We start from the raw sequence: 16,845 nt of genomic DNA on the forward strand, positions 1-16,845 counted from the left end.
TCTCAAAAACCTTATGCTGATCAAAGGACATCAGACAAAAAAAAATATGATTTATATGTATTTATTTATAAGAAATAAATATATATTTATATATATTTATAAATTTATAAGAAATTTCTTCTTAATTTGAATATGAGTCATACCATTTATCATTAATTAAAGCTTCTGTAATCTGTAATTTTCTTTATCTCCAAGGAAAAGCATTATTATTTGACTTAAAACATTTAACTTAAAAAGAACAATATTGTTTAAAATTCTAAGTCAAAATTAATATTTATAATGATATATATTTTATTTATAACAATTACTTATATAACTGTCATATATATAATATTTAACAATTTTCTATATTATTCTTCTTTATAAAAATAAAAAAGCATCCCAAAACAATGACCATATTAAAAGGGAAATATTAAAAAAATAAATAAATAAAAGGGAAATATTCTATAGGTCATTCTTATTTTAACATTTCACTAGAATATCAATACCAGAGCATGATTATTATAAATATTATTCCTATAATAGTAAAATGTGGATATAACATTAGTTAACCTTCAAAGCAGCAGTTTTCAACTCTGGATGGACAATAAAATCAACTAGAGGGGTTGCGCCTACATGCACCGCAGCCCCAGTCCAAACACCACAATTGGAATATTGCACAGGGATTGACTACTGAGAACTAACTACTCATTTAGGACACAGGTCTCTCCTTTCATCAACATCATGTCAGTGTCGCCCATCTGGTTCCTCTTCATCATTTATACAGGCTGGGGTATAGGCTCTCACATATGAATGCTTTTATTTCCTGGTCTTCCTACTCCTCCTCTTTATATATCAATATAGAAAAAAATTAGTATACTATATTAAAACATTGCAACTAAAATGTTTATTAAAATTATATCATAATTTTGCCAAATACATACTACATCAGTAATAAAGAAAGAAACCGACACTGGTAAAATATGTCACAAACTGCCTCTTTGTTAGTCATACATTTGAGTTTTTAATAGGAATATTAATTTGAAGCTTACTTTACAACTGAAAAAAGTTATTCATAACATTCTATCAATAACTTTTCTCAAACTTATCTTTCCTAACGGTGGCTGCCCAAATTCTAATCTTTTTATTGATGCATATCCTTCAAGAAACCATCTAGATACAATCAACAAGAGGAAACAAGTGAAACTGACAACTCACACCTATAGTGTAACTCAAAGAAAGTCTACCATGAAATTAAAATCATTTCTAATTACAGAAATAAATATTCAAATCCAGCAGACCAAACTCTAATTTGCATGTGGAAGCAAGACACAGGAAAGAGACTATGGGAAAAAGAAGAAAAGAGCAGGAGTCCAGGGATGATAAAATGTAGATTAAACTACTACCCACTGTATCATTGAAAGAAAAGTCCTAATAAGCATGATATGCGTGTACATGCTAAGTTGCTTCAGTCATGTCTGACCCTACGGACCACAGCCCACCAGGCTCCTCTGTCCATGGGGATTCTCCAGGCAAGAATACTGGAGTGGGTGGCCATGCCCTCCTCCAGGGGATCTTCCAGACCCAGGGATCAAAACCACGTCTCTTGTGTCTCCTGCATGGGCAGGTGGGTTCTTTACTACTAGCAATACCTGGGAAGCCCCTTATTAAGTGTGGGGTAAGATAGAACAAAGGGGGGAAATGAGTAAAAGGTACATGAGATCTTTTTGAATTGAGTGCAATTTCCTGTGAATCTAAAATGGTGCCAAAATTTAAAGTTGTTGTTTTTTTTTTTTTTAAGACCCAACCCTGAAAATTACCTTGAGAAAATTTATGGGCTTATTATTTTATGTTCCTCATTGTTGTGTTATATATTAACATAATCTTTTTAACACATATTTATATTGTACTTAAACAATATATCACTAAGGAGAAAAACCTAAAACTTTGTGACAGTCAGTGGTATGTGATTTTCTTTCATCAGTGGACCTCCTATGACCTTTCTCACATCCCCTTTTGCCCATGATTTTTGCCTCCACTCCTCTGGTTGAAATCCCAGCTGGCCAATCGCCAGTTCCTAAACTGCAGAATAACTGCTTTCTCTTTTGACACCAGCCTTTGACACTACAGGTACACCTCAGAAATATTGCAGGTTAGGTTCCAGACCATTGCAATCAAGCTTATCAGCAATAAAGCAAGTCACATGAAGTTTTTGGTTTCCCAGTGCATATAAAAGTTATGTTTGCACTATACTGTAATCTAGTGAGTATGTAACAACATTATGTCTTAAAAAAACAATGTATATACTTGAATTTAAAAATGCTTTATGACTTAAAAATGATAACCATCATCTTCCAACGCAAGGTTGCCATAAACCTTCAGTCTACAAAAAGCATAGTGTATAAATGAGGTAGCTCTCCCTATATTCCCTCCACATGACCTCTCTTGTTAAAGCTCTATAAAAACTGCCTTTCCTTCCTAAGGCAATGTCTAAGTCAGCTTGGGCTGCCATGATAAATACCATAAACTGGGTGGCTTAAACAAAAGAAATTTATTTTCTCACAGTGCAAGAGGTTGGGAAGTCCAAGATCAACGTCCAGCAGGGTTTGGCCTGCAATTAGGACTATTTTTCTGGCATGCAGATGGCTGCCCTCCAGATGTGTCCTCACACGGCCTTTCCTCGGTGTGCTCACAGACTGGGGGAGAGGGGAGCACACTCTGCTACCTTCTTTCACTAATCCCATCATGAGGACCCTATCTTAATGACATTATCTAACCTAATTACTTCCTAAAGACATACTGGGGACTAAGAGCTTCATCATATGAACTGGGGGTGGGGGGAACACATCCTCATTCCATAACAGGCAGTATATTCCTTGAAAGCTTCTCATGCCCTAGCACTATGAATAAAGGCTTATCTATGCTTAAAAGTGAAAGTGGCTCAGTCATGTCCCACTCTCTGCAATCCCATGGACTCTATGTAGCCTGCCAGGCTCCTCTGTCCCTGGGATTCTCCAGGCAAGAACACTGGAGTGGGCAGCCTTTCCCTTCTCCAGGGGATCTTCCCAACCCAGGGATGGAACCCAGGTCTCTTGCAATGCAGGGGTACTCTTCACTGTCTGAGCCATCAGGGAAGCCCAAGAATACTGGAGTGAATAGCCTATTCCTTCTCCAGGGGATCTTCCTGACCCAGGAATTGAGCCAGGGTCTCCTGCATTGCAGGCAGATTCTTTACCAGCTAAGCTGCAGGGAAGCCCTAACATTTACCTAATCAATTTTCTTCTACAGCTTTTATTAATCACTTAATCAGCTAACAACTGAATAATCACTATGTACCACAGATTGTGCTTGGTGCTAGGGTTACCAAATATACACCTGAGATTAACCAAAGAACTTCTTCTGCTAAAATTAAATAATGAGAAATAGGGGGAAAACAGCAAGTTAATGGGCAAAATTTATCTACTTTTAAATATCATATAATTATTTACATAAGATGCTAATGAGTAATCAAATAGTTTGACACTTTTCTTTTTAATAAGTATATGATGATACTATACTTTTTACATACACACAATAGTCGTATTTGTTGATAACATAATGGTTCCTACTTTATATAATGGATCAAGATATATCAATATTTCATGATGCTCCACAAAGTTCACTTAACATCTATCAGAACTCTGTGTTGGTTTCAGATACCATGAAGCAGAAGTGAGACCAACTGAGCCAAAACCCAGCATGTTCTATTTTACAATGAAATCAGCCACCAACTTGCAAGAAAATGGCTAGCCATATTCTGCATTCTTCTGGCTGAAGTTTCTTCAAATAATTCTCAAACAGATGGTACTGCTAAAACAATATAAAATTACTTTAAAATGTATTTATACACTGTTATGTTATCTAGGCACTTCTGTCTTCATCAGAATCCATTTCAAAACTCACACTTACTTGACTGTTTTTGATAAATCCAAAATCATATTGTAAAAATCAACACATTGCTTGAAACAAGTAATTAAAGCACAAAAATAATCACTAATGACAGTCACGGATTTTTTTCCTGGATCAGCAAGTAGAACAACTAACTGCCATATACTAAAGAGAGGCTCAAAATGAAAAGCATAAGAACAAGATGCAAAAATTCAGAGGGATATGCCTACCAAAGCCTGGTATACTTTTATTTTACCATACAAAGTTAGTTTCAAGGCAAAAAAAAAAAGCATTCTTAGTGATAGAAAGAAAACTATTTCACCAGTAATACATAACAAGTAAATCTGTAATACTTCACTTTCCTAGGGAAAGAGGACATGAGGAAGATGATGGTTTAGTTCAGTTTAGTCGCTCAGTCGTGTCGACTCGTTGCGACCCCATGAACCGCAGCACGCCAGGCCTCCCTGTCCATCACCAACTCCCGGAGTCCACCCAAACCCACGTCCATAGAGTCGGTGATGCCATCCAACCATCTCATCCTCTGTCGTCCCCTTCTCCTCCTGCCCTCAATCTTTCCCAGCACCAGGGCCTTTTCAAATGAGTCAGCTCTTCACATCAGGTGGCCGAAGCACTGGAGTTTCAGCTTTAGCATCAGTCCTTCCAACGAATATTTAGGAATGATTTCCTTTAGGATTGACTGGTTGGATCTCCTTGCAGTCCAAGGGACTCTCAAGAGTCTTCTCCAACACCACAGTTCAAAAGCATCAATTCTTCAGCACTCAGCTTTCTTTATACTCCAACTCTCATATCCATACATGCTGCTGCTTTTGCTGCTGCTAAGTCGCTTTAGTCATGTCCGACTCTGCGTGACCTCATAGACGGCAGCCCACCAGGCTCCACCGTCCCTGGGATTGTCGAGGCAAGAACTCTGGAGTGGACTGCCATTGCCTTCTCTTACCCATACATGACTACTGGAAAAACCATAGCTTTGATGAGACAGACCTTTGTTGGCAAAGGTCTGCTTTTTAATATGCTGTCTAGGTTGATCATAGCTTTTCTTCCAAGGATCAAGCATCTTTTAATTTCATGGCTCCAGTCACCATCTGCAGTGATTTTTGAGCCCAAGAAAATGAAGTCTCTTACTGTTTTCATTGTTTCCCCATCTATTTGCCATGAAGGGATGGGACCAGATGCCGTGATCTTAGTTTTCTGAATGTTGAGCTTTAAGCCAACTTTTCCACTTTCCTCTTTCACTTTCATCAAGAGGCTCTTTAGTTCTTCTTCGCTTTCTGCCATAAGGGTGGTGTCATCTGCATATCTGAGGTTACTGATATTTCTCCTGGCAATCTTGATTCCAGCTTGTGCTTCATCCAGCCCAGCATTCTGCATGATGTATTCTGCTTATAAGTTAAATAAGCAGGGTGATGATACACAGCCTTGAAGTACTCCTTTCCTGATTTGGAACCAGTCTGTTGCTCCACGTCCAATTCTAACTGTTGCTTCTTGATCTGCATACAGATTTCTCAAGAGGCTGGTCAGGTGGTCTGGTATTCCCGTCTCTTTCACAATTTTCCAGTTTGCTGTGATCCACACAGTCAAAGGCTTTGGCATAGTCAATAAAGCAGAAATAGACGTTTTTCTGGAACTCTCTTGCTTTTTCAATGATCCAACGAATGTTGGCAATTTGATCTCTGGGTCCTCTGCCTTTTCTAAATCCAGTTTCAACATCTGGAAGTTCATGGTTCATGTACGGTTGAAGCCTGGCTTGGAACATTTTGAGCATTACTTTGCTAGTCTGTGAGATGAGGGTAATTGTACGGTAGTTTGAACATTCTTTGGGATTGCCTTTCTTTGGGATTGGAATGAAAACTGACCTTTTCCAGTCCTGTGGCCACTGCTGAGTTTTCCAAATTTGCTGGCATATTGAGTGCAGCACTTTCACAGCATCAGCTTTTAGGATTTGCAATAGCTCAAATGGAATTCCATCACCTCCATTAGCTATGTTTGTAGTGATGCTTCCTAAGGCCCTCTTAACTTCACATTCCATGATGTCTGACTCTAGGTGAGTGATCACATCGTCATGGTTTTCTGGGTCATGAAGATCTTTTTTGTATAGATCTGTGTATTCTTGCCACCTCTTCTTAATATCTTCTGCTTCTGTTAGGTCCATACCATTTGTTTTATTGAGCCCATCTTTGCATGAAATGTTCCCTTGATTTCTCTAATTTTCTTGAAGAGATCTCAAGTCTTTCCCATTCTGTTATTTTCCTTTATTTCTTTGCACTGATCACTGAGGAAGGCTTTCTTATGTCTCCTTGCTTTCCTTGGAATTCTACATTCACGTAGTATATCTTTTCTTTTCCCATTTGCCTTTAGTTTCTCTTCTTTTCTCAACTATTTGTAAGGCCTCCTCAGACAACCATTTTGCCTTTTAACATTTCTTTCGTTGGGGATGTTCTTGATCACTGTCTCCTGTACAATGTCACGAACCTCTGTCCATAGGATGATGGTTTGACTGTATAATTCTTCCCTCCTCATCTCACCTTCCTACCAGATGCAGAGTCTCAGCACCAGGGCTGTGACTGTAGATGCCAAAAGCAAGGATAATTCCTAAGAAGAAATTCTAGCCTTTAAACCTTAATGTCAGTATTCCCAAGGACTTGGTAGGATGAGTCATGCCATCCTCCCACCTGGTAAAACAGAGGCTGGCAGGGAATACTGCTGGGTTGCTTGGTCACTGAGATAGGTATTTCTGTATTTATGCAACCCTATACTGCATCGATGCATTGAGATGGAGGCACCTGCTAGTACTGCTGCTTTCAATCTGGACCAGCACAGGGTCAAACCTAACATTTTCCCCAAAGAACCAAAAGTTTGGGCAAGAATAAGTGACAAATGGAGAGAAGGAAAAGTAATAGCTAATGATAAAAGTATGAATAAACAGATTATGTAATAGGGGGAATCCAATATTATATTGATGCTCTGTGAGAGGCTTAGAGCAAGAGATGATATTGTCTCTTAGCTCAATTACACCAGATACCACAAGGGGTGAAGCCATATGTTGCTGAAACAACTTCCTGCTTTTGGCACCTGGCATCGTCAAATGGAATCCTGCAAACCTGAGTGCCATTGTTCTGGGAGACAATTTAGTCATATGACATGATGATGGACTAGATGGTTGCTAACTCAGTGGGACCCTGGTAACATGCCAGCATCTTCTGACTCACCATATGGTGTTAACACTGGCCTCGCTGGTAAGATTGAGTCACATTACATAGGTCTTTTGATAATACTGATATTAATAAATAAGTGTATTGGAAGATTTAATTAAAGCCTCCTCAGGATATAATAAAATGATCAGCCAGAGAAAGAACTCAATTTTGCTAACCGTCAGCTAGATTCTATGCTCAACAGTTCTACACAAGTTTATCATATGGTACAAATAACAGATCAAAGGGGGAAAACAAGTAATTGACATAGTAGTACAAAAATATGAGAATGTATGGCCTTATTAGATGAATTACTGGTTTCTTTGAATTTATCCCTACTGAGCTCCTCCAAATGACAGACATATTCACACTGGAACTATTGTTCTGTTCATTATATAAATGTTACCCTAAATCTAACCCCCCCCCCCAATATGACCATTTAGTTGTGAAAGAGCCTTGGCTAAAGGCCAGGAAGTAGCCTGTGCAGTGAAGAACTAATCTCACCCAAAGAGGTGAGCTTTTGCTGCAGCTACTGGTAGGTGACCTCTAGGACCCTGGAACGTCATACCCAAGAGGGCATCTTTGTCTGGGGCCTTGGGCCACCAAACAGATTAACAATGTAATTCATGATGATGTAATTTGTTTGGTCCATGTAGTATCAGTTTTATCTTTGAAAGGGACTGGAAAGTAAAGGTATCATCTCAACTGCAGGAAAGGGCTAGAGATGGAAGATCAGTCATATAGGCAATATGTGATTGAGCAACCCCCAAAACTCTGGAAACCAAACGCTCAGGTGTCTGTGATTGGCAGCACTCCACTTGTACTGTCACATGGATGCCAGGGAAGTAATGCTATCCTAACTTCACAAGGAGAAGAGGACACAAGCCCTGGGTTTGGTACTTCTCCTGCGAGGTGCCCTGTGCACTTCTTTTTCCCAGCTGATTTTACTCTATACCCTTTCCATTTATTAAACTGGAACTTTAAGTAGAAGAGCTTTCAGTGAGTTTTCTGAATCTTTCTTAAAAATTATTAAAACTGAAAGCAGTTTTGGGAACCCCCCCAAACTGTAACTGGTGCCAGAAGTAAGGGTGGTCTTTGGAGACTGGTCTCTTTAATTGTGAAGTTGGCCCAGATTCCTTGCAGTTACTGAAATACTAAATGCACTGTAACACAATGACTATCTTTAAGTAACCTGATCTCTATAATGGCTGACATTCCAACTTCACCTACAACTCTAGTCTGACAACTTGTAACTATAAAACTATCTCTTCTTTAGTAATTTTAAGGTATTATACAAATAACTCCTTCATTAGTAGTATCAAAAGTTCTAGTTTTCAAAGGAGACTCAGACCTGTAGGAGACTGAAGGGAGTTTTTTTTATTAGCCTTGGGCTTCAAAGTATTTCTATTTCATTATAAAAGTATAATGATTTTACATATACCAAGAGAATAACTGACAAATCACACTACATATCCATGCTGAAAAGAGAGGGAATCTGCCTGAAAGCCCTGGTGGAGGCCTGTACACACCTATCCTTCACAAAATCTTATGGAATAAGGGATGAGAAAACTTCTTTGAAACTGAATTCTGTGTTATTTCCCTCAACAAATTCTATAAAAACAGGTTTGATCCATTTCTTGTAATGCATCAGTACACTTTACCCTAGAGTTAATCATATTACATGAAACGGTATTAACATTAAGCAGGTGAGGTTTATTAAAACTATAGTCACAAAATCTTGAATACTGAATAAATTCCATGAGGAAAAAGAAGTGATGAAGAAATCCATGAAAAATAAGTGAACTATTTTTTGCCTTTTGTTTTATTTTTGGACTAGAGTCAGGACAGAGTACTCCAAAAAATACTTTCCACCCTAGGATTTGTTGAAGCCAGTACTTAATATTTAAGACAAACACAGGAAAGCACACACACTCCATTACGTTCCACAAAACCAACCTAATATGACTTCAGAGATAGAGTATCCAACAAGTTGGTGTGCCTGAGCCCTTAGGATCTTTGTCTGATCTGAAATGTGAGCATTTTTACATGAATAAGCTATATACCAAGTAAAACAAGTAAAGGTAAGCATGAAAAACATGAAAACATAACAACAACTTCTGCTCATTAGTTATTTTTTCCTTATTTAGGTTCTTCATTTTTAATTATAAGTTCTATCTTATGATTCTTTACTCATACAAATATTCTGCCATTGTTTTATTGCATGCACTTTAGACTACCTAAATCCATTGTAGAATGATAGGAGAAAGAAAAGGAATGAATAAACATCTAGATAAATAACTACACTATGAGGAAATACAAACCAGTGGACACTACACAATGACTGATTTAACTATTTTTTAAGTTTATGTATAGTCTAAATACTAGATGAAATAGTAACTGTTCCTAAAATATGATTTGACAATGGGAATGCTATATTGCAAAAACCAACTAACCCATATCCAGTAAGAAGACTTTGATACAAAGACAGGTTCCCTGTCTAGAGGAAGGAAACCTCCAGAGATACACAATAAAATATATCTATCAAACACAATAAAGGAAAACATCATAGTCTCTACCTCCAGAAGCTTAAAAACTATGGAGAAAAAGCATTAGTCACTTTCAATCATGTTAGACTCTTTGCTACCCCTATAGACTGTAGCCTACCAGGCTCCTCTGTCCATGAAATTCTCCAGGCAAGCATAGTAGAGTGGGTTGCCATAATGCAAATATAAAAATAAATAATTTGATCAGTACACTATCCTATACTTTAACACAGTATACAACAAATTACAAAGTGATCATTCATTACACGTACTGTTTATATTAGCTCATTTGCATATATATATTTGCACATAGTTCCTTTGGGCTTTCCTGGTGGTTCAGTGGTAAATAATCTGACTGCTGACACAGGAGACACAAGTTTGATCTCGATCTGGGAAGACCCACTGGAGAAGGAAATGGCAACCCACTGCACTAATCTTGCCTGGACATCACCAGGGACAGAGGAACCTTGTGTGCTACAGTCCATGGGGTCACAAAAGAGTTGGATATGATTAAACGAATGAACAACAACAATAGTTCTTTTATATTATCTATTTCACTGCAGAGATTCATTCATCTCAAATGTGTCTTCCCTTACTTCATACTATGTTTCTGCCATTGAATTGCTTTTACAACTTTGTCAGAATCAGTTGGGAGTGATTTGCGTCAGTCTATGATTGGGTTCTCTAGTCTATCTACTGATCTATGTGCTTACTCGTCCACCATTTCCAGAGTCTTGCTTAAGACAGCAATATAGTAAGTCTTAATATCAGCTACAATGATTCTTCCTACTTCATTCTCCTTTTTCAAAACCATTTTAGCTATTTTAGTTCTGTGGCCTTTCCATATACACTTTAAAATAAGCTTGGTTTTATCTTTTAAAAAGTCTTCATTAAATTTTATTTATCTTATATTTTGTGCTCCCAAATGGACAAGAAGCTTGTCTTCAGTGTCAGAACTATATGCTATACTTACTTAAAATTTCACGTATAAATAGCACAATGCTATTTATAGCAAAAGAGGACTTTTATTTATAAAAGAGGACTCAACAAATATTTCCTCAGTAAACTACTTGCTGAAAACAATCTATCAAGAAAATGGGGGAAAAAAAAAGAAAATGGGAATAACATTTTAAGAAGTGCACTGATGCACCTGAACATGTCCACTGCCAAGCAAAAAGAAAGACAAGAAGGGAGAGAGAGGTATGAAAGTGGTCATAGGTTGATAAGAGAGAGTATGCGTGTGTATGTGTACATGTGTCAGACAGTGGGAAAGAGAATATGTAAATTTTGATAACAGAGACACTATAAATGCTTAGATATTTAACCTAAAGAAGAGATGACTTCAGAAAGCATGATGACTATAAGATAAATTAGATTATTATATTTGACTCTGAAGGCAAAACTAGGACCAATGATAAGGAGAAAAAGAAATTCAGCTTAACATAAAGTAAAATTCTATAATATTGGAACTGTCCAATAATGGAATGAATAGGATTCATTTAACATTAAGTTGTTATTGTTCAGTAGCTAAGTCATGTCTGACTTTTTGTGACCCAATGGACTGCAGCATGCCAGGCTCCCCTGTCCTTCACTATCTCTCAGAGTTTGCTCAAACTCATGTCCATTGAGTCAGTGATGCTTTCTAACCAACCCAGTCTCTGTCGTCCCCTACTCCTTTTGCCTTCAATCTTTACCAGCATCAGAGTCTTTCCAGTGAGTCCACTATTCACATCAGGTGGCCAAAGTACTGGAGCTTCAGAATTCATCCTTCCAATGAATATTCAGCATTGATTTCCTTTAGCATTGACTGGTTTGATTTCCTTGTTACCCAAGGAACTCTCAAGAGTCTTCTCCAGAACCATAGTATGAAAACAATTTTTCAGTGCTCGGCCTTCTTTGTGGTCCAACTCTCAAATCTGTGCATGGCTACTGGAAAAACCATAGCTCTTGACTATATGGACCCTTGACAGCAAAGTGATGTCTCTGTTTTTAATATGCTGTCTAAGTTGGACAAAGTTTTCCTTCCAAGGAGAAAGAGTTTTAATTTCATGGTTGCAGTCACCGTCTGTGGTGATTTTGAAGCCCAAGAAAAAAAAACTGTCATTCCTTCTACTTTTTCCCCTTCTATTTGCCAGGAAGTGATGGAACTAGATGCCATGATCTTAGTTATTTGAATGCTGAGTTTTAAGCCAGCTTTTTAACTTTCCTCTTTCACCCTCATAAAGAGGCTCTTTAGTTCTTTGTTTTCTGCCATAAGGGTAGTGTCATCTGCATAGCTGAGGTTATTGGTATTTCTCCTGGCAATCTTGTGATTCATCCAGCCCAGGATTTTGCACTATGTACTCTGCACAGAAGTTAAATAAGAAGGGTGACAATATATAGCCTTGATGTACTCCTTTCCCAATTTGGAACCAGTCCGTTGTTCCAGGTCTAACTCTTGCTTCTTGACCTGCATACAGGTTTCTCAGGAGACAGGTAATATAGTGTGTATTAACACCTCTTTAAAAATTTTCCACTGTTTGTTGTGATCCACACAGTCAAAGGCTTTAAAGTGGTCAATGAAACAGAAGTAGATGTTTTTCTGGAGTTCTCTTGCTTTCTCTATGATCCATCGAACGTTGGCAATGTGAACTCTGGTTTTCCTGCCTTTTCTAAACCCAGCCTGGTACTCAAGCAGCACCGAGGGTTGAAATGGATTTCAATCCAGATGTCAATATCAGAAACATAGTTGATACTCAGAATGCTGTGTTGAGAATAATTATAAGACTGCATACAGTCAGTGGGAAAGGGTCCTATGATCAGTTAAGAATATTTGTCACAATCTGGCAGAAAGGAGTGTAACAGAAATACCTTATATTTACTATATCTGGATGCATATTTTTCAGAAATGATCATTCCTTTTTGAGAACTTAGATGTGAGCCAAGTAACGTTTCTCTAAACTCCACAAGTCAAAGACTAGCATTCTTTAAATGTTCGATGAAATGTCTTAAGGTATTTTTAAATGACAGTCCTCAGCTAAAATCTTGGATTACTGCTTAAGCAACAAAAAAGCACTTTGGGTTCTTATACTATAATTCACTCTCAAGACTACAGTACTATCTTAAAAACTGCATTGTGCTTTACAATTTTTAAAGTGTATTCATATTTTAGTTTTCAATAAAATTTGTGATTATCAGATATCAACAGAGAAAAGCATGCAAATAGGAAAAGTAAAATTGAGATCTGAAAAACACAAAAATTTTTAATCAAATTATTATTTTAATGGTGTCCTAAAACTTCATTATTAATTAAATCAATCATCATAAGATATGAACAACATAAGATACCCACATCAAAATAAACACTGAGACAGAAAAATTTTTTTCTGCCCCCATTCCCGTTCTTCACAGAGATTACACTTATCACTTGCAACTCAAAAGAAACACGCACTGCTATCTTAGCATAAGTTACCCAAAGTGAGGTCACTACACCAGCAGCAGTATCAGTAGCCTCACCTGAGAAGGTGTTAGTTAAGTTAGCTGGTTTAGTCGCTAATCATGTCCGACTTATGGAGTTGCAAGAGTCGGACACAACTTAGTGACTAAAACTAACACCTTCTCAGGTGAGGCTACTGATACTGCTGCTGGTCTAGAGATGCCAATTCTCCAGCCCTATCCAACCTACTAAATCAGAAACTCTGGAGTTTTAACAGCCCTCCATATGACTCTGATGCATATCCTGAAGTTTTCAAATCTCTCTCTTAGAAAATGGTTGTTCTTTCTAACATGCCAGGATCCCTTGACCTGCTTCTCCTTAGTGTCTCTGCTCTTCCACATTTTGCACAACTCAAAAGATTTTCTCACCTGAATGATTAATTCACCAATAACTCTGGGAGGATTTCCTACTTTCTTTCCTTTTAAAATGTGAGGCTGCCTTTTAAACCATCCAATAAGTTTTAACATTTTTTATTACACATAAATTATGAGATGTTTAAATAGAGATTTTTAACATCTGAAAACAGGCATAAAAACAGGCCTATATAAACGTCATTTTGTAAATGGCCTTTTTCTTTTCATTCCATCTTAAACTATATACAAAATAACACATTTGTAGTAAATTTTTAAAATAAATCATTATACCTGTCAAACAGTTTACAAACAAATCATCCCATGGCCATCAAAATGATCACTTTCTTACAAAAACATCTCTTCTGACATTCATATAATCCACTCCTTCACTGCCTCTTACTCACCTGTGTACATAATGCAGCTGATGAACTGAATCAATTGCTATCACCATCTCAGCCAAGTAAAATCGAGCCATGTCTTCAGGCAATCTATCTTCAAATTTGCTGAGCAGAGTAAGCAAATCCCCACCAACATAATAATCCATAACCAGGTACTAGGAATGAAAATATAAAATGTGCTCAATAAATACGAGTGAAAAATCAATGTACTTAATGTACAGCAAGGTCAAACAGCACCAGATCAAGTACTTTTTTTGTTAGTTAACAAGAAGCTATGTAAAATGACCAGCAGCACTCACAATAAGTCTTAAAAATTTCATAAAGTAGTAAATAAATCTTCTAACAACTGGAACAGGAAAAAACATGGGATTATCACTGCTTTGATGTTGTCTTTAAAAGTGAAAAATAACATCATTATCATCAACCTACAACAACAGATCACAGTTTTACCAACATTTCATATATGACGGTCATTTATGTTGAATAAATTCATCTTCATCATCTCTATATTTTCCTTATTTCATCTTGAATCAGTAAAGACTTTTCTTAGGTATACATAAACAGAGGAGACCTAATTTTAGATACAAACTCTGATGGGTATGTAATATTGTGATTTATAATAAGAAATATATATATTTTTGGAATAGAGTAGAGAGTTTCTTAAAACCACTGGAATTTAGAAAGATGGTAACAATAACCCTATATACAAGACAGCAAAAGAGACACAGATGTAAAGAACGGTCTTTTGGACTCTGTGGGAGAAGGTGAGGGTGGGATGATCTGAGAGAATAACACTGAAACATGTATATTATCATATGTGAAACAGATCGCCAGTCCAGGTTCGATGCATGAGACAGGGTGCCCAGGGCTGGTGCACTGGGATGACTCAGAGGAATGGGATGGGGAGGGAGGTGGGAGCGGGGTTCAGGATGAGGAACACAGGTAAACCCATGGCTGATTCATGTCAGTGTACGGCAAAAACGACTACAATATTGTAAAGTAATTAGCCTCCAATTAAAATAAATAAGTTTAAAAAAAAAAACCATTGGGATTTCCCAAATGACAATATAAAGGTGTCTTTTGTTATTTATAACAAGTTCCTTTCAGCCACAACAGAGTTTATAAGGTGACTCTTGGAAAATCTCTACGAAACCTAAGGATGGGGGCTGGTTGCCTGGGGAACCAACCAGAAGGAGAGTATCGAACTTTCAGTCTCACACCCTCACCCCCAGAGCCCTCACTTGTGACCTCCAGGGTAAGGAACTGGAAATTGAGTAAATCATCAATATCTATATGATCCAGCAATCCCACTCCTGGGCACATATCTGGAGGAAATGATATTTCAAAAAGATACATACATCCTCAATGTTCATAGCAGTACTATTTATAACTTCCAAGACATGGAAGTAACCTGAAGGTCCACTGACAGATAAAAGGATAAAGAAGATGTGGTATATATGCATAATGGAATATTACTCGGCCCTTAAAAGCATGAAATAATAACATTTGCAGTAACGTAGATGGATGTAGAGATTATCATATTAAGTGAAGTCAGTCAGACAGAAAGACAAACACCATATGGTATCACTTATCTGTGGAATCTAAAATATAACACAAATGAACTTATTTTCAAAACAGAAACAGACTCACTCACCTACATAGAAAACAAATGTAGGTATGGTTACCAAAGGGGAAAGGAGGTGGGAGAGGGATAAATTAGGAGTTTGGGAATAGCACATACAAACTATTGTATATAAAATAAACAATAAGGTCCTACTCCACAGCACAGGGAACTATATTCAATATTCTACAATAAAACATTATGGAAAAGAATATGAAAAAGAATGTGTATATATATATGTGTGTATGTGTATACCTGAATCACACTGCTATACACCAGCAACTAACACAGCACTGTAAATCAACTATGCTTCAATTAAAAAAAAAATCAATGGCCAATTATTGATTGGCTTAAGTTGTGAGGCCTTCATAAAAACTCAGAATGGGGTTTACAGAGCACCTAGGTTGATGAACAAGGGGAGGTCTGGGAGAGTGGTATATCCTGAGAGTGGGCATGAAGCTCCATGCCTACCCTTCACATCTCTTTCATTGGACTGCTCCTGAGTTCTGTGAGCTGCTTTAGCAAAGAAACTGAATTTGAGGAGAGGGTGGTAAAAATCTCTCATCTACAGCCTGGAGGTCAGAAGCACAAGTAACAACATGGACCTTGTTTTGGGGAGTATATAGTGGGGACGTCTTGAAGGACTGAACCCTTAACCTGTGAGATTTGATGCCTTCTCCAGGTGGACAGTATCAGAGTTGAGTTAAATTAGAGGACACCCAGTTGGTGTGGGAGAATTGCTTGACACGTGGAAAATCCACACATCTAACGTCAGAAGTGAAGTAGTGTGCAATAATGTAAATAAAAACAATAGTGTTCCTGTACAGTGTGAGTATACCAAAAAAGAAAAAACAAGGAGTATATAACAAAATGCAATCTGAGTTGTTAGATTATAGACTATGCCTGTCATAACTTTTTGCTATTTCTAGACTACTTCTTTGTTATTTTCTAGATATGTGTTACATATACATGAGTATATTGATATGTTACATAGTTTCTATTATACAGTGAGTGAAAGCTAAACATAGTGGAAAGAAGGCTTTGTACTCAGAAAAACCTGCATTCAAATTCTAACTGTGGGTTATAAATGGATTTTGAAAAATTAATTCCTTTGGCACTTTACTTTCTTATCTATATAACTACAATAATGTTACTTTCTCCAGAGTACAGCATTTAACAAGAAGGCTAGTAAACAGAATATATTTAAATGCCAGTTATAATGTCTTAAGGTGATTTTATTATAGAAGGGAGTTACTATTTCAAGTTTATTACCAAGCTGACATTAAGATTTAAAAGTCTTGAGAAAAGTCACATTCTTATTATTATACATTAAAATTATA

The 16,845-nt window shown here is 37.2% G+C and overlaps 1 protein-coding gene across 9 annotated transcripts in view; it reads right to left on the reverse strand.

The window, feature by feature from the left end:
• CDC42BPA (CDC42 binding protein kinase alpha) overlaps positions 1-16,845 on the reverse strand; it is a 296,309-nt gene that overhangs the window by 156,587 nt on the left and 122,877 nt on the right. For all 9 annotated transcript variants that reach the window (XM_043923191.1, XM_043923188.1, XM_043923189.1 and 6 more), the window contains exon 5: positions 13,891-14,039. In XM_043923191.1, the coding sequence (XP_043779126.1) occupies positions 13,891-14,039 (149 nt within the window). The remainder of the gene's footprint in view (positions 1-13,890; positions 14,040-16,845) is intronic.

This window comes from Cervus elaphus, chromosome 14, assembly GCF_910594005.1.
Source record: "Cervus elaphus chromosome 14, mCerEla1.1, whole genome shotgun sequence".
NCBI lineage: Eukaryota > Metazoa > Chordata > Mammalia > Artiodactyla > Cervidae > Cervus > Cervus elaphus.